Genomic DNA, 27423 nt, shown 5'->3' on the forward strand with positions numbered 1-27423 from the left:
CCTGAGACGTTTCATGAAGCATATTTTTATTACTAGACCAGCACAGATCAGGATGGCAAAGGGCATCATATCAGAGTTTGAAAACCTGTTTACACCCTGGTAATCCAAGAGCTCAGAGTACAGGATAAATGCACATGAAGATTGGAAAACTGAGACCTCAGCATCCATCCATCCATTTTCTTCTGGAGCTTATCCCAGTTGTCAGAAGGCGAGAGGTGGTGTACACTCTGGAAAGGTCACCAATCCATCACAGGGCTACCACAGTCTATAATTTTATCATTTAGAAACACCGGTTAACCTAACTCTATGCATGTCTGAGGAAATAAGCCAGATTACCTGGAGAGAACATGCAAACTCCAAACAGAAAAGGACCGGACCTTCATGCTGTGAGGCGATGGCGCTAACCGCTGCACCACCGTGCTATTCTGTGAGACCTCGGCAGTCAAATATTATTGGCAATTTATCAGGGACACAAGTTTGATCAGTACCAAAGAACACATGGATCACTCAAATTAAAATCCTGTGCACAATTGCATATTTTTCTCACGTTGCTAGAGGAACAGCTATTAGGTCAGCACTCAAGTGAAGGATCTAAATAGATCTCTAGATTTTTGGAGGCATAAACTGATGAGTTTACAGTAAACCTCAGCTCGACCTAAAAGAAAATATGCTTCCAGAGGCAGAAATACATGAATGACAACACAGAGCTCGCATTTGCAGTGGCAAAGGACAATTCATGAAACACGTCTCCAGATTAAATTAATCAAAAACGGAATTTCTTGAGGGACCTTGGTCTTCAAGTTCACCCCACTGTGATTCCTTGTCCAGGCCAGTCAGTAACGTTCACTTTGGTCTCCTGTAGGTCTTTCTTCACCAGGAGCAGCTTAAGTTTTGGTTTGCTGTCACGTTGGAAGACAAAGCTACGGCCCAGACCCAGTTTTGCTGCTGTATGCTGGATATTTTCGTTCAAAATTGCCACATCTCCTTCTTTCTTCATGATTCCTGCCACCTTGACAAGATTCTCAGTTCCAGACATGCTGAAGCATCTCCACAGCATAATACTCCCACCACTGTGCTGGTGCTTCACTACACTTTCTTCAAACATTAGCAGCGCCTTAAGCTCTGTCTAATCTGACCAAAGAATGAGCTTCCAGTATGTATATTTTTTCTCCAGGTTGTCCTTAGCATACATAAGTGATGGTGTGTCTTCTGCAGATGTGAGTCTTTTTTTGGTCTATGCAGGGTTGTTTGATTGTCTTATTTGAAACTACAATTCCTGACTTGGGTAAAACATTCCCTCGTAGGTTTTTTTTTTTTCTTTAGACACATCTGTCACTAGTTTTCTTTTCAGAGTCTTTGAAATCCTTTGATTCCTACCTCTGCCAGGCTTTCCTGATGATACTTCTCATTTCAGTTCTTGACACTTGGAAACACTGTGACAACTTTGTTTTTATACCCTGTGTAAATCAGAAGAAAATCCCCAGGTCAGGTCAGTTTTTCAAGGGGGCTAATAACACTGAGCCTAATAATATATTATTTTTTGTTTTGTTTTGCTGAAACATTTCAGTTTCACTTCTGTGTCGCTATGTCAAAAATACCCTGCTCACTTGGACCGCAGCTTGTAACCCACTTTAGAACAGACACAGGGACAGAAATGAGGCAGCACCACTCGGCTCATTTCCATATAATTTAATTTCAAAAATAAATCTTTTTAATATCTCTTTTCCCATAATAATAACTTCATAAACATTATTAGATTTTCTGTAAACAAATAATATCATAAATACATTCTATTATTCATTCTAAAATCTCTGTATTAAAGCAGGAAAGTACATGTGTTGGAGAAAAAAATACATTTTGTCCTTTTACAAAGAGCACAGCCCTCCACCCCAACCCTTTCCCAGGCTCCACTATGAAACAAAATCCCTTAAAATTACACCTTAAATCTCACACTAATCTGCCCAGATTTCATAGTGTAGTAGGAGTAGCTCATTTGAAAACTGGAAACATCCATTAATTAACAAAAAAGGAGTTTTTCAGGGTTAGAGGTTTGGTTTGGGGTCAGGTGAAAACAGATACAATTTCCGTAATCAGGGAGTTTCAAGGTTTACACCAGATTAAGGGCAAATTATGGGATAAATTAAGAGATTATCTGAAATTACAGGATGCTAAAACCCCTTTAAAACGTTAATAAAACCAAATAACTTTTCTATTTCTAAAACTATGTTTAATGGTTACAAGTCTTTTTAATATATGTCTGTATTTTAACAGTATCTTAAAGGAAACCCTTAAAATACCTTACTTTTTTTCCCTCATGGGGTTTGTTGTGTTGTTTAAAAATCACATTAAAATTCCCATAATCCAGAAAATATCAACAGTTTACCATAAACAGCTTTCAAAGTAGAAACCTCTAAAATTATAATCATTTTCAACCTATAAGTATCTTGACCCACCAACATATAACCAACCAATTTAAGGGAGACTCATGTCAACCTTATCATCATCTTAATTTTATAATTAATGGATTTTTAAATTTACGTGTTTTTAGAGTTAAATAAGGATGTTTTAAGGGATTATTGCTTCATAGTGTTTTACAAATATAAATGTCAAACAAAAAAAAACATTTGTTTGTGCAGTTTTTCTAAATCTGAATGTTCATTTGGTCTCATCTGTGTCACTTCGAGTTTTTTTATTCTTCCCATCAGGCCTCAGCAGGAAGCCAAATGTCTCCCATCACTGCAGGAAGTTCATTAGGGTCATATTTGGCTCTTACTTTGCAGTTCAGCTTCCTCACCTGTTGTCCTGAGCCACTCCCAGTGGGTGGAGGCGTCCTGAGTCCAACAACTTCCTCCCCAGCCAGTGTAAAAGCTGCGAGTACCAGTGGATCCCATCACTGTGGCCCCCAGTGGTCCGAGTCCAGCTGTGGATCAGCCTGAGTGGGGCAAAGGCCCAGTGAGCAAGGGAGTGCTGGTCCACCACTGCGTAGCAGGACACCACCACCCCGTCCACCACCACCGTCCCCTGCTGGGTCAGCGGCGCAAACACCCCTTTCATCTCCTTTACCGTCACCCGGCTGATCCGAGACAGATGCCCCTCCCTGTGCTTCTGTCCCGCTTTACCCTCTGACACCAGCACACACTGTCCCGGCTGGGCATCGCTGGCGTACACAGTCCTGAGGGCATTGCGGGCTGGCACCGTCCCTTCTGAGCAGTTCTCTTTGGATACAAATATCAGGTGGGCGGCAGTGAGTGAGAGCTGAGCCCCAGCTTCAGTCTGCAGGGTGTAAAAGAGTTTCCAGGTCTTGGGGTCCCGATCGAGGAAAGTCAGGACCTCACTGAACACAAGCTCACCGCTACCATCACTGCCTGACGAGACGAGGACTCGCTCACCGGGTCGCAGATCGCTGACGGGCTTCTGACTTCCACTTTCCAATATGACCAAGGCCTCACCAGGGAAACAACCTCCAGACTTAGCCGCCACTGAGTGGTCTGAAGACAGAGACAGAGATAAAACATAGCCATCAGGTTTGGACAGTGTTTAAAATGTATTCCACTACAGATTACAGAATACATGCCCCAAAATGTATGTAGTACTGTATTCCATTACGTTACTCAATGAGAGTAATGTATTCTGAATACTTTGGATTACTTAATATATTATCATGCTTTTTATAACTACATGAATGTACTATTGCTGTGTGATTTATTACTATTACTGAAGGTTACTCGCCATACCAACACTAACTAGATTTTTAAATCGTAATATAAAATGAGTAATAGTAGGTTGGACATTAGATAAGCCTGCACTTTTTGCAGCGATCTCGTATAGAAAACTATTCTGCAGGTATATAAAACAGGTCCGAACTGTAGTAAAGGGACCTCTGGCTAATACGTCGGGTTCCGTGTTGGGCTCGTAACCAAAAACTAGCTTTACTTTGTTGTCTGGGTCAACTTTGCTAAAAATTATATGTCATAATTTTTTTTTTTTTTTTTTTTTAATTATATATTTGAAAGAAAAGGTGAAAGCTTCTGATATTTTGAAAGAAAGTGAAGATATTTTGTTAATCTGCATTATCAAGATAAAAATCTTTATTTACAACATGCTTTTCCATAATTTCAAATTTTATTGTAGAAAAACAAAAAACAACAAGCATATTTTCTTTTGTGTGAGGGACTATATTTCATTATGAACAATATTTTTAATTAAAAAAAACAACATCTTATAACCAATGTTTTTATTTATTTTTTACATTATTTATCATACTCACAATCCCAAAGTTTGACACAATTTTTAGACTAAAGATGCCAATAAATGTTTGAGATTTTCTGTTAATAAAATATTTGCAAAAAACATCATAATTCGAACCTTACCTCATAGTAATGACTTATGTCTTAATATGTTATTTTTCAGCTGGTGGCTCCATAGTTAGTGTTTCACACATTTGCTTGGCAAATGAAAGGCAGCTGGTTAAAATCAGAGACACAAATACCTTCAGGATTTGGTCAGGAAAGGCATTTGGGGTAAAACTGCCAAATTAAACAAGTGGCACTACCCGCTGGGGTGACGCCTTGTGTTATTTTTAGAATTCGTTTGTTATACATTTGAATAAACAGCACAAAATTGGCTTTTAGAAGTAACACTTTTAATCTAACGTCTTATAGTTTTGAGTAAAAATGTATTTAATTTCTAACACTTCGGATCTGTCTCATAGTTTGGACCCATGAGGTCATTGTTTTTTTTTCCCTCTTTCCTTGAACCCCCCCCCCCAAACAACTAATAACCCAATTTATTTTTACGATTTGGATTTATGAATTCATAATTGTAACTCACCACCTCACTGTCCTATTTTTAACTATAACTTATTTTTTTTTATTACATTTCTAACTCCCAATCATGTTCCATGTGCAGTTTTTGGGGGGCAGTAATAAACTTCCATACTAAAGTGCTTGATAACATAATAAATCTCTCCACCTCCCTTTAGCCAAATATTGACTCTTTCCTTTCAATCGCTGAACATAAAAGAACAATAACCAGCCTGACAAACACAACCTCCTTCATAAAGGTGCATGGTGGGTCGTACATGTGTCCCCAGCCCAGATTGTGTTCGTGGCAATGAGTTCAGGCACTTGAAAGTAACCCCTGAGGGCTCAAGTCTATCTGGGGATAAATATTTGGAGAAGGTAGGAAAGCCAAGGCCAAGTGATAAGATAAGTCACCTGAAGGAAGAAGGAGCAGAGCAAGAAAACCAGCCAGAAGGTTAATTATCTGACAGAGTGAGAGCAGCACATGACTCCATGACTCCATGTCAGATGTTTAGAAATATCTTCTGAAACTCTGAAAACACAGACCAGAATGGAGGGTTTTTGAGACATTTCTTTGAACAAACGTTTACTTGTTTAATTCTGCTCATTCACTTCCCAACTACAGGAATGTAATTAGCTTAGCCATTTTCTTCATTTTAATATAGTTTTATTGAATTTACTGAGCTAAATTTTCTTGCTTACTTTTATGTTTTGCATGTATGTATGTATGCATATATGTTAAACATTTTTTATTTTGATTCCTTTAATATTTTTAGTTTGTATTTTATTTTTACTTTATTGGCCTCATTTGTTTTTGTCATATTGTGTTGTATTGTTTTTTTGTTTGGTTTACATTTTCTGCTTGGTTTTTTATTACATGTTGTATCTATTATTTTGTCTGCTGTAACACAGGAATATCCTGACATTTGAAATAAAGAAACAACCATTTCTCAGACTAAACTGCTTGGTAACATACTTTTGAAAAAGCAAGTAAAATTAATTTGTAGCTTATTAGTAACCCAAAACATTTGAAATAAATAAGACAAAATGTTGACTTGACAGCTTATATTTGTGGATCAGTATGTAAGTTTAATTCAGTATTTATTTAATACATTTTTTTTCATAACCTCTGAATTTTTTTAACCAATTCTGTCCTAATTATGACTTTAAAATTATACATTTTGATTCTAGTAATTTCAAAACGTGAACCTTGTACTCGTTCATGTTTTCCAGACTAAAAACATCACACATGTTGCTCTATCTTGTCTTGCTCTTTATTCAAGACTAAATTCTGTAATATAGAAAAATGCCATGACATGAAATCCAAAATAATACGTCTGCTTTAAGATTTTAAATAAACTTGATGAGCAATTTTGAACGTTATAATGATGTAAATTGTGAGCTGAAAGTAAAAACAGTAGTGTTAGCGAAGAGAAGGGTAAATAATTAAGTATAATTTGTGGTGAAAGTTTTGGCTAAATATGGAATCAGTGTAGCTAAACGTTAAAACAAACTATACCTTTTCTAGCTTCAGTAATCTCATGATATATCTATTCTGAATTTTCTATCATTTGTTGAGCGTACCTTATACTGAGAGCAATAAAAGAACAAAAAAGTCGACGTCTTTCACCCAAAATATTACCTTCCTAACTGCTTCATGGCATGAGCACAGTGGGAACAGCTCAAGTATGAGGTGAAATATGCATCAGTAGGAGTTAAAATTCTCCATCAATCCCTCCGTTTCCTCCTTTTCTCACGTCCACCCCCATTTTTTTCAGTCCAGTCTTTCATCTATAGCGGTCCAGCACTTTGCTGCCCTCTAGTGGTTGTTTCCTCTTGTTGCTGCCCCGCTTTTAATTGCATTTAAAGGGATTTGGGGGGCAGGGGTGTTTGTTGTCAAAGAGTTCATCTTCCCAGTTTCTTTTCTTTATCATATTTTGAAGAATTTTGAAGAAAATTAGGAGAAAAAAGAAGAAGAAGAAATCAAAAACATGAAAAAAAAAATACCAACTTGATTGGTTGCCCTTCTGATCAAGTCAAGTTCTGGGCCCTCGCAACCCGATCTGGGAGGGAAGAAGAGAGGAGCAGGAGAAAGAGGAAGGGAAAAGAGAGGTAAGGTTGGAAAAGGGAGAAAGAAAAGGAAAATCTCAGTTACCACTCAGTGTAAAATGTGTCACTGGGGGTTTAAAGTGGATGCATTTTAAGAGGGTGCAACTCTCAGCACATCTGTGTTACTTTTAACTGTAACTTTTCATAACAGACACCCTGAGAACAGTGGCTATGTGGAGAAGTTTGAACCATGATGAGAACGTACAGTCTCTTCTCTGTACATCCTGATGGAGTCAAGTATTACGAGTTGCATTTCCAGCAAAAATACCTAAGAGTTATCAAGAAAGCTTGGCATGTGAACTAAAAAGTTCAGGTAGGTTAATTAGCTGCTTTTCTTCACTGTTTCTTGGTGCAGTGAAGTAAAGCACTGCGAGGTCTCAGTAGTCCATCTATCAGATATTTGTGGACAGCATTTAACATTACAGCTCAGTAGGATGAATAGTCTGTCAGGCACTTTATGGTCTCCTCTTCTTTCATGCAAAAGTCCATAAAGCTGTGGTCGCACCTACTGAATGTGAACAAATGTCAGCAAACACACAAGCTGTCCCCGTTCAGTTTAAGTCAAAATATGCTTGTGAGCTAACGTTACATTAGGGGAATATTAATGTGGTGCTGGAGAGAGACAGGATAGGAGCAAAAGATGAGAGATACTTTTTAAAAGCTAGGTAAGTTACATTTAATTTAAATGTAAAGTTTATATGTATGGTCCTGATTCATTTTAATGTTTCCCCCCAATGAGACACTCAAATCTGTATGTGATGTGTCTTTGAAGTCACCTTTTCGGTGAAAAGATACTGTTTAATACCTGTGAGACTTTTTTTCATAGATTCAACTAAAGGAATAAGAACAAACTATGTATTTAACTATGTATTTTTGTGACAGGCTGCTAGCAACAAAGTATCGTAAGATACAATATAAAATTGATTCTTTGCTACGTTTTTTGGTAAGTGTAGGCACAACACGGGTTCATCCATTGAGTTAGGAACCTTTTTTTTTGCTTCAATGATTCATAGGTCAGTGTTAAGTAGCTTTACAACAAAAAACATAAAGTCTCCAGTTCAAGAAATGGAATGAAAATGAGTAAAAAAAAAGCAGACAATCGTGCATAGAAGAACTTTGAAAGACCTTTAGGAAGTCAGGTTTCCGAACTAAGATTTCTGATTGCAAAATATTATCCTTTGACTTTTTTAGGTAAGTTACAGTTTTTTGCAGTTTTTGTAAGTCTGCTAGGGTCCACTTGTGTCCTTACATTTTTTAATACTTTTGTAATATTACTTATGATTACAAATTTTGTGACAAGGCAGACTCGTCTATGGAGAATGCAATGTTCCAATGCGCCAACTATGCATACGCCCTTCATGTATGTTGAGTTTCCAGTTCTCTGTGTCCACAGTTTCCAAAACGCAGCATACAGACGCCTGTTTTTTTTTTTTCCCCAAACCTTGCCATTTATGGAGGTAACTGTGAATTAAGACTGACATTTTGTTTGCAGTTGGTTTAATCAAAAAAGTTCATCCCACAAAAATAGAAACCTGCTTTAAATTTGCCCATTAACCTCTTCAAGGTCACCTCCTTGTGCACCTCTGGACCACTGCAAATCATTTTGATCATGTTTTGTTTGTAGATAAGATGAAGCAATTATGAATTTTAGTCTTCTTAATTCTTTCCCCCATAAAGACAACATTTGACGACCTCCCATGAACCCTTAATGTCAAGTCTTGACACTTCAAAATATATCAATACAGACCTGGTTTGACGACCATTAGAATATGTTTTCCCAGGGTTTTTTTTCCAAGGAGATCTCTGCCTAAGCTACAGAGGCAGACGTCCTGCATAATTCCTGTTCTGGAAGCAGGCCTAAAATATAACAAACCGCTCAGTTCAGAAAATAGAAACTAGCTTTACCCCCAGCAGGCATCCAAGCGGTAAAGAGTAACCAGGTGTGTGCAGCTGTATTAAGTTCAGATGAGGTGGCTGCTGTATGAGTAGAGCCAGAAAGCCACAGACAACTCGAAGATGAGTTTTTTGAGGAAGCCTAAGATGAGTGGTTGTTGTGAGATAAACTGAAGAAGACACAGAATGTAAGAGATAGTGCCTACTTTAGATGCAATAAAACAGTTAGTGGGCAAAGACAGAAGAGTGAAAGTAAAGCAAAGCAGATGCACATATGAGAAATCAGTTTTCAAGAAATCTAGAGTCCATTTTCTTTAAAAAAAAAAAAAATCTTGACAAAACAATTCCTAGTATTTGCATTTTTACATTTCTGCTCACACAAAGACTGAAAAAAAGAGAAGGATAACACCTAAAGCCTACAAATGCTTCATGAAAGCGAAGCGAGAAGATTTGCCCCCAAGCGTGAAAGAGTTCAGTTTCAAGCTACAAAATCATTCAGGGGAAGACGATGGTTTTGTTGACTTTCTGAACAATATTTAACCAAAACCACAAACCTTTTCTAACCTTCACCAAGCACTTTGAGTTAATCGTGTCTGTGGCATCACTAGTTGCCATGACTGGAAGCTGAAAAACAAAACCTTCAAACCTCGCAGTGAACTCAACACGGTTCCTTTCTGTGAGGTCTAAAAGTGAAAAAAAATGTGGCTCACTGTGAAATGTCTTAAAAAGATTTAACGTCATTAGGAAATAAAAATGATCCCGTTTTCTTTGAGTATTTAAACATTTAGATTTCTTTAGTTTATATTTGATTAAAGCATAAAAGACTTCACCGCGCTTCAGAAGTCACTTCCGATTATATGAATCCTTGCATTTGGACATTTTTGTGCTGCCAGAGCTAATCCAAATAGAGCAGTTTAAGCTTTATTAACAAAACTGCAGTAAAATTACATGCAGTTTACCTAGAGGGTGCCTGAAATCTCAGTACATGAATAAATGGCTGAAATAACTACCTGCTTCTAGGTCCCAGGGTGTCAAACTCCATCTGGTCCCAAGTGGATACGACTACAAAAGTCACTGCCTCTCAATTGTTTATCTTATATCTCTGTAAGCATGTCTTTTCTTGTAAGTGTAAAGTTACAAGAAAAGTACTGGCAGTTTGTTGTAATTAATGTAATTAACAGAACATTTTAATTACTTACTGCAGACAACTAAAAATAAAAAAACAGGAACTTTTCTGTTACGCGACAACTAACAATAAAAAAATTGAACGTTTTTGTTATTTAATAGAAAACTTACTACAAAAAATAACTTTTCTGTTAACTAATGGACTCCTAAAAATAAAATAAAAAAACATAACTTTTTTGGTATTTAATTGAATACTAACAATAAAAAAAACACTTCATCTCCTGTTTTTTTAATGTTTCTATGGTTAGTCCAGTGCTTCGTTGCTTTAGTGTCTAACAGGGTGTGGGTGATGTTAGTTTGGTGAGTAATAAGAGTAAAACTGACACAATACACAGCTAACGGTTAAAAATTTATGCTCTTCTCATTAACAATTTTCACATTTTCCAAAGTCATCCAGGGGTCGAGATTGGACCCTTTGGTGAGCCTGTTGTGGCCCCCAGGCCTCATGTTTGACACCCATGTTGTAGACACATTAATATTATCCATGTTTCTGGAACACCTTGCTTCTTACTTCCTGTGATTTGGTGCGCTCGCTCACCTGACTTGACACTGCAGTGGATGTGATATTTGGACTCGTAGTAGACCCAGTCGAATCCAGCCTCCACTGCCAGCCGTGCCAGCATGGCGTACTTGTTCCTGTCCCGGTCCGACGTGGTGATGTCCACCGCCCGGCCCTCGTAGTGCAGCGACTCCTCCGAGTGGTGGCCGTCCTCATCCCAGCCCTCTGTGACCCGTAGCCGGACCCCGGGCCACAGGTTCATCACCGAGATGGCCAGAGAGTTCAGCCTGTCTTTGCAGCGCTGCAACAGAGGAGGCACACAGGACGTGTCTGGATCAATATATTTGCACTTTTTATGTGAATATGTTTGTTCACTGGGGACTGAAGCCTCATCCTCTGCTGCTGCGCAGCTTTAAAACCAACCAGGAAAACACAGACTCTTTACAAAGACCCCTTCTCTCGTGGACTTCACCAAACCCCCTTTGCCTCACCCCTCTCCCCCTTGTCTGTGGCTCCAGCCTGCTGTCCCAGCTCAGCCCGGTGTTTGCTCTCTGTGGTGAGCTAACGGAGGAGGGAGGCTATGACGGATGGAGGGGGGGACTGTGAGGTTACAGGGTGGCTGGGTGGGGGTGACATGTGGTGGCGGCTACAAGAACAAGAGGTCCTCAGCGTCCCTCTAAACCTGGAGTCTGGTCAGGGTGAGCAAACAGGAGGTGAGAGGGCCTATTGAAGGACCCCTCCCCTCCCTTCCCATTGCTCCGGCATACACAAATCTCACCTTCCAGTCTGCCCCGTTTATCTAATCCACACCCGAGCTGCATTGTCAGGGCAGCAGTCACGGCGTCTTGGATAACCTCTCAGACAGGCACTAGTCCTGGTCTCACTGTGAGTAAATGTAACTAACAGCAGTCAAAGACTTAAAGATGGACAAAAATTAAGGAATTTTAGATATTCCTCCCCCCTTTTCATTTTTTTTTTTAAACCCCTAATTTTTGAACATTTTTAGTCACATTAACCTCCTAACACCCGAACTCTTTCATGGCATGCTTTTTTAATTACTCTTTGCTATTTGCGCTGATTGGCACCTGATGAATGTTAAAACAAAGAATTACCAGGTTTTTTCTTTTTCGTTTCAGAGAAAAATGAGATCCACTTATGAGGACATTTGTTTTAAATTTCAATAGAACAGTGGAAGTATAATGTCCTCTTAAGTGCAAATCAGACCCTTGTAGAGCAAAATTTTGTATTTTGGTCTAGACAACCCAAAATGTGATGACCACATATGTGGATGCCAGGTCCCAGGAGGTTAAATTATAGAAAATTAAAAACACAACTATAAGAGGCTGATAATTAAAGATCCTAATTTAAGGATGAATATTTTTGGTTATTAACGCGTAAACCAATTCCAGATGTCACCAGAGGCCAATTCATAGACGGGTTTCAGCTGTGACACTTACTGGCCTGAAGAGGATTTGGGTTGGGGTTTTTTTTTATGAAGCTTAAGCAAAGCTTTACACCAGAAATAAACATGTTTAGTCTGAAGAGTTGGTGCGTTTGGATATGTGCAGAGGTCTTTTGGTAAAAAGAGCTTTTTCCTGTGTAAATGCTGTGAAAAGGGAGATTTTGAAAAACTTCCAGGGTGAAAACTTTCAGAAATTAATGCTTTTACATGTGGAGTGAAAGGTGCATGCCTTTATCTTCTTTCTGATGTCAGACTGTGAGCCATGTTACTGTTTGTGGACTTTTGATGGCCTAATACTTCTATTCAGTAAGGGTTACATCACCACCTGTTTTGGCGTACTACTGACATTTCTTGATGTCGCTTTGTTACATTTCTGCGTGGGTATTGTTTTTTCAAAACAATCATAGAAAAATCTTTGTTAAAAAAAATACATGTGGACAGCTTTAGTTTCCCACTTCATGACAACTGTAGAGAAGGAGATCTATCGATTGATCGATCGATCAAACTCACCAGTTTAGATTGCATTAAGGCTTAAAGTTTGCATTATTAGTGGACTGTGCAAACAGACCGTCCAAGAAGTCGGTACGCCCTGTCCATGTGATGCAGCTTGTTAACTTAGTTTGATAACCTAGTAAGTCACCTTTTTTTACCCAAACATTATCATCTGGTTGCATAAAAGCAAGAACAACAGAGTCCAAAATGCAAACATTGAATCGTCAAACTACATGACACTGTGGTCATTGTGTCCATCTTTTATATACAGTCTCCTCTTTGTGAAAACTAAAACTAGATCTGAAAAAACACTTTCGTTTTTATTTATATTTAAGTTAACCAGACTTTTGGGGAAAAAAATTAAAATTAACTGATATGATTTTGTGAACTTGGCAAACAAACTAAAATAAAACTTAAAAAGTACAGAGGAAATATACTTAGTTTTACCATTTCTTTGATAAAGATTTTATTTAAAAGTTACTGATGAGGGAAGGTTAGACGTGTTTATTGGGACTCTAGATGTCTACAAGACTCTGAGTCAACAGCTTTCAAAGGTTCTGTTTTATTGTAATAACTGTACTTATTTTCCTGATTCTTGCCTTTAGTATAGGTCCAGCTTATAATGATTATTTGAAAGACTCCAACTAAAAACTAAAATGAAACAAAAAAAAATCTATTCAGGAAGCTAAACTGAAGCTAAATTGAGTCAAAATGAAATGAAGACAGAGTAATTAGAAAATAAAAAACTAATATTGCTGATCAATAAGTCGAAATTTTAGGTCAGGCTTGGCCAACTCCAGGCCTTGTTGGTTTTGATGTTTGTTTGTTTTTTTTTTGTTTTAAAAAGACACTTGGGGATGAATCTTTGTTATTCATTGAACTTACTTAAAACTGTTTTTTTTTTTTTTCAAAACTTACTCATATTGAGTAATGCGTATTTTCTTTTTAATTAATTAATTCCCCCCCCACCACCACACACACACACACACACACACACACACACACACACACACACACACACACACACACACACAGAGGAGAAAAGTTCTGGATACATTTTCTCCAAGGAGGAAACATTTCCTCAGTAGCCAGTACAAAGATTCGTGGGCATGTTTAACTTCAAATCTCTAATTTAGTCGTGGTTGTGGTATTTATTTCAGATACGCTCTGTTTAGTTTTAATGTGGTTTCTAGTGTTTGTGAAGCCAAGAGCAGCGTAGAGGGTTATCTATCACAAACTTGTAGTGATTAATGACTCCCAGTCGGTGATCATGTTGAGTTTGTCATTTAAATGTTAATAAAACCAGATTTAACGATATAAAGGATACAGTAGCTTCTGGATCTGAAGACTGCCTTAAATCTGCAGTCTTTCTAATGACCACCAGGGGGTGACTCCCTTTGTTGAAAAAAAGAAAAAGACGAAGAAGACTTGATTGTATAGAAGTCTACGGGAAAAGGACCACCAGCTCTCCTGCTCTGTGTGACCTCACTAAACTCTTTCATGATGAGTTTATGGGCTCGGTCATTAGATTTAGTTCTCAATCAATACACCATGAAGCTCATTTTTAAAGTTTATAAATTGTGGTTTATATTGAAAGTCAGAAAGAAATCCAAAATTGACCGATAACCTGTCAATCAGGAGTCATTCATCAGTGGTTTGGCCGATTATTTCCTCCACTATTGGATTTTAAAGCAATCTTGAAGGACGATGCCTTGAATAACAACATTTTCACCAATTTTAATACAAATAAATACAAGTTGTTGACCAAACTGGAGATTTTTGAGCAAAATTTGCCAACAAAACAACACATTTTTATTCTATTAAAGTAATTTCATAATTATTTCATTCCCAGTGCACTGCACATGCATGAAATCTGCCCTCCAAGATTACACTCACTCCCATCAAATGAAAGGTTAAATAGTCAAACTTTTTTCATCTGCTCTGGTTTTGAATGGAAGGAGATTTTGTTGGTTTTAAGTGGCAGAAATCTTATTAAATGAACTCTGTGTGGCTGGAGGCAGTCTTGTCATTCCGCAGCTGCCACTGAAAGCGTCTCTCAGTGATGCAGCCTTTCATGAATCTCGGCCCATTAAGGCTCCAAACTGGGATTAAACCCCATAAATGTCTTTTTTCCCCCATGTTGGCTGTGATAAGAATAGCTCGTGGCTCGGTGGCCACAGATGCCTTTTCACAGCGTTCAGTGTGGATTTTTTTTAAAACGTCTTGTGTTTTCTCTTTGCGGTCAGAGCAAGGAGCTGAACTTCATAAATCAGACGATAGATTTTGTTGGTTTTCCTTTCAAGGTGTACAGATCGACGGGGGGTTTCTGTAGGAGCGGTTTTAGCACCAAACCGCTGGCTGCACAAACACTGGGCGCACAGACCGACAACATGCGCTTATGCACAACTCTGCGCTGCAAAAAGTGTCCCTCTGAGTCTGAGAAGGTTCTGTTTAGTCTTGTGGGTCCTGTTTTAGCTGGATGAAAGAGATTAAAAAAAAGAACGTTCTAAAATGCAAGTGAATGTTTCCAAAATCAACTTTTTAAAGAACAGTCTCGCTTTTTGTGTATCAGTTTTTACGCATCAAAGCTCCAAATAATCCGCAAAAATGTGCGCAGATTTATCGTGCATGTTGGTAAAACGGTGTTGCACTTTTGCTTAGCTTAACACATAACGTTTAAAATGACATTAAAACTGCATTTATATCGTTTAAAGTGCCACTTTTTGCAGTGCGGCTTCGACCCCTGAACAGTCGCGTCTGTATGCAGCAGCTCAGGAGCGCCCAGGAAAAAGGGAATAAAATCTAAAGAGGCAGGGGAAAAATCCGTATAATTAAGGCTTCAGCACAAGTGAAGTGGGCTATTTTTGCACAGGAGCACTGCGAAAACAAACAAAAAAGTAACGCGGAATAGTAAAAGACAAACAGGAGGCTGTCTCCTGCGGCTTAGGGCTCATAAATTGTGTGCAGGTCTGCGCCGGTGACGAACAGCGGCTACGAGTGCGCGCTGCAAAAAATGTCCAGCTTGGAGAAGACCTGTCCCCTTTAACAGCCTTAAATTCATTAATCAAGCTCACACCAAGAAGGCTTTGAGCTTTAGAGCAATTTTCTGGCAAAGTGACACGAGTAAGAAAAAAAACCCTCAGCTGGGTCAAGGCAAATATCAACAATATCGATACCAATGATGGTAGTACAATAGGGTCCATTCTTTGTTTCTACCCTCTACATTCAGCATGCAGCCCACTGATGTTAAATTGTAATTTTCTATAGATATTTAAAAATATAACTCAAGCTTCAACATTTTAAAATTCACAAAAAGCTAAAAGGTGTGTTTTGTTGCGTTAACTAATTATTGTTGAAAGTAAAATCAATAATTAGTTAACACAACAAATCACGAAAAGTGATTTCGTGGTTATTAAATTCGCTAATCAATGAAAAATTCCCATACATCATGACACACTGCTCTCACCTACATAAGGTGCCGTTATAGGTTAAAGCTATCGGTATTGGTATCGGCAATACTGGCCCTGTATTAACTTGGTATGGTTCATTCCAGAATTCGCTCGAGTGTCCTGATTTTGTAGATAACAGTTATAAATCGGGTTCAGTTAAGAACTCGTTCGCTCATGCAGGTGTTGCACATATCTGTTCAGCCTCTACTTCTTGCAGCGTGTACAGCGAGGTGACAGCTCCAGCCCGGAGTGCGCGCTTTCATTCCCCACGTGGGTCTGTGGACACAAACGCTCAGGGAGGAAGCCCGCGGTCACAAGAGCCAGATATAAATACTTTATTCCTGGGGAAATAGGGAGTCAAATAAATTCCACGCGAAGCCACATCAGTGACGGTGTCGTAAAGATTTCTGACAGTCCAAAAAGGATACTGTTAACTCGACCAGTGAGGCTAAAAACGAAAACGGTAAACATGAGCACACGCTTGACCCCGGGCTCTAACCAAATACGACTTTTGGCCGTTTCTCCACCAAAAAAACATGATGTAGAAACAGAGGACATAGTGTTTTAATTAAGAGCGACCGCTCGCCGTACATTTTTAGAAGGGGTTGCCCACTTTTTTACGCATGAGCTGCCCACAGTGAACCTCTGATTCCAACCTCTACTGTTCAGCCTTCGCAGGGCTTTTAGACTCTATTCAGCTAATCCGTGCTTCGCCCCCCAAGAAATGTCTGAGTTAAACTTGTAGCTTTATTTATTTTTTAAAAAGGACGATAAAGTTTAATAGAGCTGCTGCTGTGATTTAAATCAGTGCCAAGTTGGAGAAAATCTGTTTTAAAGCGCATCGTTTTCATTTAAAATCATTAAGGGATGAATGTGATAAAATTATTTTGTTGGCAAAGACCGTTTTTCTTCCTGCGGTGAAGGGCTTTGAGTCAACAAGATAACAGCGTCCACGCGTTTAAAGACTGGGCAAAGTGCACAGAGCTCCTGCGCACAAATTCCTGCTTCTCTCTGAGCCGGACTGTAGTCGGGCTTAAAGGCACTACAGCAGCTGGGAGGGTTACCTGCGTCATCAGGCGGTCTGCACCTGTGTTCTCCTCATCCTTGAAGATGATGTCGGGGTTGTAGTTGGGGGTGAGCTCCTTGAAGCGCTCGGAGTTCCGGGTAATTTTCCCTTCGTATCTCCCGCTGGCTCCCAGCGTCTTCTCGCCCACGTTGGGGGTGAACTGCTTGTAGGCGAGAGGGACCAGCTTCCGCGGCGGCCGCCTCTTGCCATTGCCTCTGCCCGGTCCGCACCCCTCGCTGACCGGTGACAGGAGGAACGCGCACCCGGCGAGGCACGTCACCAGCGTCGAGAGCAGCATTCCGCCTGGCGGCCGGCGTGTCACCCCCCTCCCACCTACTGCGGGAGGCCAATTTGTCTCCGCTGTATTTCTGTTGGAGTGCCCCCTCCTTCCACGCGTGGGTTCCCCTTTGTAATCTTAGAGCGGAGACAACAGAGCAGGACTCATCCCAGAGTCCCCAGAAGTCACCATTCCCGGCGCGTAAAAGTGGCCAGTGCGCCGCTGGAGCCCAGCTGGAGAGAAGTGAACCTGTCCTCTGCGCCGCTGCTCACGCACTGCGTGTCCCGAGTGCACGCGGAGTGCAGGGGCATAAATAGGAGAGGTGAGTTTATCTTGGCAGACAGGTTCAAAGCTGTGCCTCTGCGTTGAAGCTGTGAGAAACGGGCTCGGAGACAGACGCGGAGGCGCGCGGCGCGTAGGCTGTTGGACACGGCGGTCACGGGGTGTCCCCGCAGCGGTTTCTGTCTCTCGGTTTTCCTCTCAATGCGTCGCTGTGGCGCTGGCGGCTGGCAGAAATGCTGGCAGGAAGCAAGCCTGCTACAGTGCACACGAGGTGCCGCGGGAGGAGGAGAAGGAGACCGCGCCCTGCTGGACCTGCCCTCTACTCAGTCCTCTCCTCCCATCGCGGCCGCCTTCATCTGTTTATTGTCGGCTCGGGCCTGAGCCGAGGACACACAAACACAGAGCCACGAGACCCGCAAGGGCCGGTGCGCGCTTACGCTGTCCTTTGGACCCGCGTTCCCAAGGCGAGACGCATGAGGGCGAGCGCAGGTGCGCGCATGACCCCTCCTTCCTCAGTGCAGGTAACAGCTCCGCTGTGGGCAACGAAGCTGTGAACACACCAAGCGAGAGCAGGGGGACCTCGACGACACAGAGAACCCGACTTACACAAAAACACACTAAAAGCGAACACGTGACTCAGCTACCTTTAAACCAGACCAAGCAAGGCTCAAGTTTGATTCTTGGACCCCAAGCACGGGGACCCCAAGTGTGTGATATGTCATACATCAGTTTTTTTAAACTTCTACATCATCAGTGTAATTTTCCCCTCCTCAAAGTGCACAATACATTATACTCAATAAACTGGAAAATAAATGTGAATTGTCCGGCAACTGTTTCATAGTTCAGGCTTTAAAGGAGTAAAATCGTATAATTCTGCCTCATTATTAAAGGCCCTGAATTCTGAGATCACCTCAAGGTGTTGGACGCCTAAATTTGGATTTGATTACCTTGAGTGACTGCCTTTGTCCAGGTTTCAGGCTTTTCTTTTATAAGTGGCTTGCTGAGAGGGGAAAAAGTCAGAAATCATAGAAACTAAACATAAAACAAACCTAAAGGTGACAAATGTTTACATAAATGAGTGCAAAAGCTCAACAGTGACAAGCTGACGCCATTAAGTGCAGTTTTACCTGCCTTATCACCAAAGAACATGATCTACTTTGGTACAGTACTCCAAAAGGTGCTTCTTTCTTGATTCTGACTCATTTCTTTGTTAAATGCCTTGTTGGAGCTTTCAGAAGCTACAGTATAACCAGCGACACAGTTCAAAGAGTTGGGCTGAATAGCATCTTTTGTGAATCTTTGCTGAGGTGAAAGGTTCTCTTAAATTCAGATATTACACACATCACAGGTGGTTTCACTGGTACCGAATGTAGCTAACTGGAGACACTGGAACAAAATTAACCCTGACATGCTTACTGGCTGCTTTGTTGTCGGGGTTACAGAGACTACGTTCAGGGAGATCACTTGAGGATAACTGAGCGGCTTATTGGACAGATCCGGTTTCACAAACCACCCAACACCGTTTCAGAGCCCATTGAGCCCTCTGCTGATGTCACACCCTCCATCACCAGGGGTCAAACTGAAGTCTGAGACCTGCTGAGGGGTCCCAAGATAAACCAGAAAACAGGAGACCTTTCCAACAACCCTCCACCAGATCAGGAAACTCATGGAAACTGTCATCTGATGCAACATGTATTGACCAAACATTTAATTTTAGCAACTATCGAAGAAACTTAAGGATTTCAATCCCTTGTGCTGACTGTTTTTAAAGTTTTTAAAGTGTCATGAAAATTAGGCCCAAGAAAAAGCAGCAGCTATGATTTTTACACAGATGACTGTTTTTTGGTTTGTTTTTGAGGATCATCATCTCCGGCTCTGGCTGGATTCTTCCTTAACTAATCCTGGACTTTGATGTACCCCCCACCCACCCTGAGGAGAGACTTTGAGGGTTAAACAATTTCCTTCAAACTTTTCTCCAGAAGACCATCTAGAGACAAAGTTACTGTTCTTGATCTTCAATTACTGTATACAAGATAAAGAAAAGCGGATTTTAGAAAATGCTGGAATCAAACATTTGTAAGCTTTGTTTAATAAATGGTGGTTGAAATGCTTTATGGAAACAGAATAGAATATCTCACCTTTAAATTGGGTTCATTTGAATTAAGAACTGAAATGACCGGTATTGGTATTAGCAATATTGGCCCTGCATTTACGTGATATCTGATCGATAGGAACATTTGCAGTATCAAATAACACTACTGGATAGTTTCTCGAAATATCTATTCCATTACTTCTTCAAAACGTGATCACTTCTGCCTCAAGAAAACTAACAATGCAGCAACCAAAATGCTAACACTGACACTTCCAAATTGAGTCCAAATACCATTTGGGTGATGCCATAGTGGCTACATCCATCTTCTATATACACAGTCTGTGGATCAAAAACAGTTTTTCTGCCATGTTAAACTTGTAGAAGCTTATATAGCAGTAATTCTATTTCCTGGTTGTATTAATTTAATAAACCCTCATTTACATTCAGAAACATCTGTCTGTGTTGTCTGTCGTGAAAGAGTCGTGAAAGAGGGACAATTCTGATTGGCTGGTATCCAAAGTTACTCTCAGGTATCTCTGATCAACAAATCTGAACACACAGGTGATCAAAGAGAAAAAATCATGATGTGATATGATTGATTTTTGCAAATAAACAACCGAAATGGAATTACACAATCCTCATGTTTCACCACCTTCTTTCTTTTGACCATAAAAGCAGCATTTGTCACTTAAATGAATAACAATAAGCTGCTCTTTCAGTGGAGAAAACTGCAAAATGTTTTTTTTGTTTTTTTTTACAAATGTCTCTCACAGAGAAACTCTTTGGAGCCATGCAGGCAAACACTGACTTCTCAAACTAAAACTTCAATAGCATTCCCGACATGCTGCAACACCTTGAGTCAACATCTCACTGAGCCCTGAAAAAGGAGAGCGGCTCCTCTATCGACCGCTGTCTGCTCATTGTGCTCCGACTGTCTGGGTCACGGAGAAAGCAACTACTTAAGATTGGCGGAAAAATAGAAGGCTGAAGTTTTAGTGAAAAGTTGTTGAAGCTTTTATTTTATAACATTAAAAACTTAATATTCCTTCGAAAGCTGTTTTTGAGTTTAATCTCTTATTATGTTCAATTTTTTTTAAAAATTCTGTGGTTTACATAACAAATAACAAACATAAACACCCATTAAAAATACATGTATACCTTTAATTGGCAATATGACTTCTTTAAAAACATTTCACACCTAGTTAAAGATACATGAAGGTTAATCGTTTATTAAAACCTAAAAAGAACAAGAAATTACCTACCTACCAGCTGTCAGTCATCAGTACAATCATCAAAAAGAAAACCTGATCCCACAGTGGTTTTTCTATTTCTATTTTTAACAAAAATGGTAAAAATAGAAAAAAGTATTTATTTAATGACACTTTTAGTCTAAAATCTAAACATTTTTAAAAGTAGGTTTGTAAAAATGTCCTTAAGAGTGTAAAAATTCAATAAGAAGTGTTTTTAAAGGACGGCACTTTTTCTAAATTCATAATTGTGTGTGCGTCCTACTGCTCGAGATCATCTGAACAGGCCCACTTTCTTCTTCTTCGGTTTGGAGGCCGGTCGCTCTGCAGCGGTGGATGTGACAGGAAGAGACTGAGGAAGACAAAAAACACAAAAGGAGTCTATTTCATAGTCTATTTCCAATTTCCTGTTTTTAAAATCACTCAATCTCTTCTTTTTTCTCCCCCAAGGAAGCATTTAAGCAGGAGACACATTTCACAGTTCATCTGCTGACTTGTAATTTGAATATTGTAGATCCCAGCTGATGAATTTGGATTTAAAATCTCTTTTAATCTCCATCTTTGTTGCATTTGTTCCCCTACAAATAACCCTAATTGGTCAAATCTTAAAAAAAAAAAAAAGAAAGAAAAAAAGTCTTCTGTTGTACCTGCTGCATTTTGGGTCTGTTGACCATCTTGGCTTCACGTGTTTCCGGCTCCCCGTTGTTGGTCTGTTTTTCATTCCCATCAGCCGATTTACTGCTGACAGATCCGCCGGCTGAAGGACGAGGATGAAGATGTTTATTAAACTAAATAATGACTCAGAGAAGCACCAACATGTCACATCTGTCATCAGTAAATCAGGATTAAACTTGCTGCTACTACAACCGATCAGCAATTTCTAGAGATTTCAAAAAAGAAAAAAAAAAAAAAAAAAAGACCTGCTGCAGGAGTGGACACTAACACCTGCTAGTGTCCACTCGTGGCTGTATCCCCACAGACTCCTATCTTCGAATGTCCAACTCTTTATAGCAGATATAAACATGTTTACAGCCTGATGCAAAGAATTTCATAGTCTCTAAAGATAGTTTAATCCTTGATATTAGATGGATCTCATACCTCACACATTTGGATTTTGCTGAGGCTAAAACTTAGCAACGTTTCCTCTTTGATTGACAGCAGCTGGTTTGCTGCCTAAAGGCTTCATCACAGCTAACTGGAGTCACTAAACTGGACCACTGGAGTGTGTTTGTACTGCTGATGCTTAAACTGATTGTTTTCATTCCAAAGTTACAGTGCTGTGCAAAAGTCTTGATCCACTCCTCATTTCTTTATATTTTGCTTCCAAGCAGCCAGGCTTGCAATTTGTAATTTTTAAAAGTGCTTTTGACCAGTCGCTCTGCCGGCATTCTGAAGGTCTTTCAAAGGTTTTCTTAAGACACTGGCCCCCTTTTCACCAATTTTCAGTCGAGTCCTTATAGCTGATGATTTTCAGAGGAATGATTTTGTATCTTAAGCTATTTAACACTATGACCTATGAATCATCTTAAGCAACTAAAGTGCACTAAACAGATAACTCAGTGAAGAAACCATTTTAAATTGCATCCTCAGACACTTTGTTACTAGCAGCCTGTGACAAAAACACACAATTTCCTCCCATTTTCATGATGTATCAACTCATCAACACAGATCAGCTGATGGGGAGAAAAAAAACAAAAAACGATTTGAAGGGATTTTATTCTTCATTTTTTTTTCACTAAAGTTGAAATTGCAAAACCACTGGATAACTTATGGGTGGCTGTGTCCATCTTTTATATACAGTTTGTTGTTTTTACACAGGAGAGTTTTTAAAAACAAATGCAGCTGGTTGTTATGACCTGAGCTGACACCCATATACAGGGGTTTAACTTCTGTACCTGGCATATGTATTTATTACATTGAATAACCTTTATCTCCAATATCTATTAGAAACCATGTCTCACTGCTTCACATTTTTATAAACTAACTTCTGTTCAAACTGAAGGCTGTGACAGATGTTTTAGCACATAATAGGAAACTGAAAATGTAAACTGGTGTTCTGATTTATTTTGCTTCTGTATTTATGAACATTTATTTATATGAACAGTTGTTAGTTGCCCTGTCCTTTACGTTTGCATGTTGTAAACTTCCCCTTTCATTCTTGCCGCCATCTTTCTGTTACAAATCACCCCGACACGCTTTTAAGTATCTGGTTGACCCCAGATACTTAAGCTCATCTACCTTCACTGTAACACCTGTCTGCCTCTCATTCACACACATATCTTGCTTCTACCAACTTTTATTCATTTTCTCTCCAGTGCATACCTCCACCTATTCAGGCTCTCCTTCATTTGGTCCCTACTCTCATTACAGATCACTGTGTCATCTGCAAACATCATAGTCCATGCAGACTCCTGCCTGACCTCATCTTTCAGCTTGTCCATCACTACTGCAAACAGAAGGGGCTCAGAGTCGATCCTTGATGTAAACCCACCCCCACCTTCAACCCATCAGTCACTCCTATCACACGGCTCACCACTCTCTTTTACAGTCCTCTCTGCCACTTCTGACCTCCTCATGCAGTAGGGCAGTTCTTCTCTTGGATTCAACACATTTATTTACTTTTTACATTTTTGTAATGGACATTAGCCTCAATATGCAAAGTGTCATCTGCAAAGTGTGCAGATGTATGCATTCAAAATCGAAAATATACAACCAAAACTATCACAATGCAATTTCTTTGATGAAGATAAAGAGGAAATATTAAATCACATAAACCTGACTAAATCTTCAAATTTGACCATTAAACTTCAGCGCAGTTGTGAAGCTGTAATGTTCACCTGAAGCGTTTAAGACGAGTTCTGGCTCTTTGTTGGCGTGTTCGACCTCCTCAGCAGAGTGCTGCTCCGACAGTTTGCGCTTTCGTGCACTACCATGAGTGACGATGGCGGCGTATAGCTCCTGAAGATCGCCATCGAAGCCCAGAGCTTCCTGTTGTTCAGAACAGAGCAGAGGAAGAGCCTGATGGAGAGAAACAGAACGAGGCAAAACCTGCGTGAAAAACTGGCAAAGATTCAAAGCACTTAAAAGTTTCATATGTCTTATTATTTCTCCAGTGTTGTCAGAGGTAAAAATTGTTCAAGCTCCAGATTTTCCTAAATGTGTTATAAACCCTTGAACCTTTCAACAAGGCTTTATGCAAACTCTGAAAGGTGTGATAACAGATATATTAAAACAGGAATTAACCTCCATGCATGAAAAAAAAGAAAACAAAAAGGTGCTGCTCTTTTAGATGCAATGTAGTTTTAAAAAGTGCAATATGGACTCAGAGATTAAAAAAGAGGCAGCCATCTACTGTTACTGGTTACGTGGAAAAGGAAAAAGAAGCACAAAGTGGGAGCAAGAACAAAAACTATAGAAAAAAAAAAAAGACTAGGGCCATAACTGATGGAAGATTTACCAAAATGGGATGTTTGAACCTTAAAAACTCCCATGTAAGAATCCTGGACAAGCCCCCAAATTTGTCATAATGCAACTCATGAGCCATGACAAATAACAGGAGAGAGAGACAAAGTGTACCAATTATTAACCAAGAAAGCAAAATTAAAACCACTAGGACTAAACCAACACTATGGTGGATAGATCGAGAGACCTAAATGCTCCAGATGCTCCCAGTTACACTGATTAAAAGATGGCTAAATGTGACACAGGATCACCACAGTACAAAGGGTGTCTGTTACACAGTACAGCGCCCTGGCATTCCCTCCCATTCTACTCACTCAAATTCATTCAAACTTAACCACAAATAAGCCAGCAGTCTGAGAGCGAAGTGCTCTGTTGGGGTGATATAGCACTAGTAAGTCTTTAACATACTAAGATGGAACCTGATAATTCAGTGCTTCGAGCTTTAAATTAAATTCTGAACGTAGCAGAAAGCCAGTGAGGACGAACCACTGTTTGAGAAATATACTCTGTCTAGCTATCCTATTTATCTCTGAGAATATTTTTAGCAGAAGCTGCTTTCACATGTCAAGTCAAGGTGGGATATCATCTGAAGCTGTCCTCTTCATCCACTTCAGACATGTTGTAAATGCTTTGTTTGTGTTACATGAAGCAGGACACATGATGCCCACTTACTGACATTTAACAGCACTAATCCCAGACAAACGCAGGTCAAAGAGTTTTTACATGCTGACGAGACTTTGAGCTGCTTTACATTATAGACCTACTTCAGTAAAGAAGGAGGATCAAGCAAATACACATTGGTGCATTTTAATGTCTCTAGTGCTCTAAACTGAAGGCCTTTTATTTGTTCAACTTTAGTGCCTGGACCTGGATTTTTGTATGCCATTTTTTTGGTCATAATCTTGCAGTTTTCCTTTTACCTACTTCACTAAATGTTCATTAAAAATCACTCAAGCTGTTTAACTGCTCCAAAGTCCTGTGTCACAGTGTTAAATAAGTGATATGGACCCCTCCCAGCAAACTTTCACAAGTTCTTCATCTACCTCTGCTGCACTTCTCCAGGGTAGTTGTTAGGTAATCTTCACAACAGAAAAACAGGCAAACAATCAGCACCAAACTCCACCTAAAACAGCTGGCTACCTTCTTTCTACAGATCTTAATTGTCATCATCATTATTATCATGTCTTCTGCAATGCATGCGTACAATGCATTTTGCGTTTCCATCAGGTGTCTGGAAGCCTTGTGGTCTTCCATTCTGCAGCACCGGGGTCGAGCCGAAGGTCTGCTTTGGTGGGACAGTTGGGAGGTAATCACTGGAGATGTTCAAACCATTGCACTTACTGCTATGCAGCCAGCATGGTGGAGGTTCATGTATTCCCATTCTGAGATCATGGTTTGACACATACAGTGGCTTGCAAAAGTATTCGGCCCCCTTGAACTTTCCCACATTTTGTCACATTACAGCCACAAACATGAATAAATTTTATTGGAATTCCACGTGAAAGACCAATACAAAGTGGTGTACACGTGAGAAGTGGAACGAAAATCATACATGATTCCAAACATTTTTTACAAACAAATAACTGTAAAGTAGGGTGTGCATAATTATTCAGCCCCCTGAGTCAATACTTTGTAGAACCACCTTTTGCTGCAATAACAGCTACCAGTGTTTTAGGGTATGTCTTTACCAGCTTTGCACATCTAGAGACTGAAATCCTTGCCGATTCTTCTTTGCAAAACAGCTCCAGCTCAGTCACATTAGATGGACAGCGTTTGTGAACAGCAGTTTTCAGATCTTGCCACAGATTCTCGATTGGATTTAGATCTGGACTTTGAATGGGCCATTCTAACACATGGATATGTTTTGTTTTAAACCATTCCATTGTTGCCCTGGCTTTATGTTTAGGGTCGTTGTCCTGCTGGAAGGTGAACCCCCGCACCAGTCTCAAGTCTTTTGCAGACTCCAAGGGGTTTTCTTCCAAGATTGCCCTGTATTTGGCTCCATCCATCTTCCCATCAACTCTGACCAGCTTCCCTGTCCCTGCTGAAGAGAAGCACCCCCAGAGCATGATGCTGCCACCACCATATTTGACAGTGGGGATGGTGTGTTCAGAGTGATGTGCAGTGTTAGTTTTCCGCCACACATAGCGTTTTGCATTTTGGCCAAAAAGTTCCATTTTGGTCTCATCTGACCAGAGCACCTTCTTCCACATGTTTGTTGTGTCCCCCACATGGCTTGTGGCGAACTGCAAACGTGACTTCTTATGGTTTTCTGTTAACAATGGCTTTCTTCTTGCCACTCTTCCATAAAGGCCAACTTTGTGCAGTGCACGACTAATAGTTGTCCTTTGGACAGATTCCCCCACCTGAGCTGTAGATCTCTGCAGCTCGTCCAGAGTCACCATGGGCCTCTTGGCTGCATTTCTGATCAGCGCTCTCCTTGTTCGGCCTGTGAGTTTAGGTGGACGGCCTTGTCTTGGTAGGTTTACAGTTGTGCCACACTCCTTCCATTTCTGAATGATCGCTTGAACAGTGCTCTGTGGGATGTTAAAGGCTTGGGAAATCTTTTTGTAGCCTAAGCCTGCTTTAAATTTCTCAACAACTTTATCCCTGACCTGTCTGGTGTGTTCTTTGAACTTCATGGTGTCGTTGCTCCCAATATTCTCTTAGACAACCTCTGAGGCCGTCACAGAGCAGCTGTATTTGTACTGACATTAGATTACACACAGGTGCACTCTATTTAGTCATTGGCACTCACCAGGCAATGTCTATGGGCAACTGACTGCACTCAGACCAAAGGGGGCTGAATAATTACGCACACCCCACTTTTCACTTATTTATTTGTAAAAAATGTTTGGAATCATGTATGATTTTCGTTCCACTTCTCAAGTGTACACCACTTTGTATTGGTCTTTCAGGTGGGATTCCAATAAAATTGATTCATGTTTGTGGCTGTAATGTGACAAAATGTGGGAAAGTTCAAGGGGGCCGAATATTTTTGCAAGCCACTGTAGTTCCATTCCATCGACAGTTTTGTTTCCAGTCTGCGTAACTCCTGAAGCTAAATATTTAAATAGCTACAGTTTCCCAGTTTCCGGACCCCAGG

At 40.0% G+C, this 27423-nt stretch overlaps 2 protein-coding genes across 3 annotated transcripts in view; both read right to left on the bottom strand.

The window, feature by feature from the left end:
- Positions 1–1702: 1702 nt before the first annotated feature.
- LOC146361236 (indian hedgehog B protein-like) lies at positions 1703–20656 on the bottom strand. Its single transcript, XM_084921653.1, has 3 exons — positions 16956–20656; positions 10528–10789; positions 1703–3488 (listed from the first exon to the last, which is right to left on the bottom strand). The coding sequence occupies exons 1-3, from the start codon at positions 17253–17255 to the stop codon at positions 2791–2793; spliced, it is 1260 nt and encodes a 419-aa protein (XP_084777779.1). The 5' UTR covers positions 17256–20656; the 3' UTR covers positions 1703–2790.
- Positions 20657–20748: 92 nt separating this feature from the next.
- The window catches only part of nhej1 (nonhomologous end-joining factor 1), a 31486-nt gene continuing 24811 nt past the window's right edge, over positions 20749–27423 (bottom strand). For both annotated transcript variants that reach the window (XM_084921651.1, XM_084921652.1), the window contains exons 7-9: positions 23693–23873; positions 21503–21612; positions 20749–21207 (exon numbers count right to left, since the gene is read on the bottom strand). In XM_084921651.1, the coding sequence (XP_084777777.1) occupies positions 21130–21207; positions 21503–21612; positions 23693–23873 (369 nt within the window). In that variant the 3' untranslated portion in view covers positions 20749–21129. The remainder of the gene's footprint in view (positions 21208–21502; positions 21613–23692; positions 23874–27423) is intronic.

The sequence above is a fragment of the Perissodus microlepis genome, chromosome 23 (assembly GCF_051167445.1).
Source record: "Perissodus microlepis isolate ML-2025 ecotype Zambia chromosome 23, ASM5116744v1, whole genome shotgun sequence".
NCBI lineage: Eukaryota > Metazoa > Chordata > Actinopteri > Cichliformes > Cichlidae > Perissodus > Perissodus microlepis.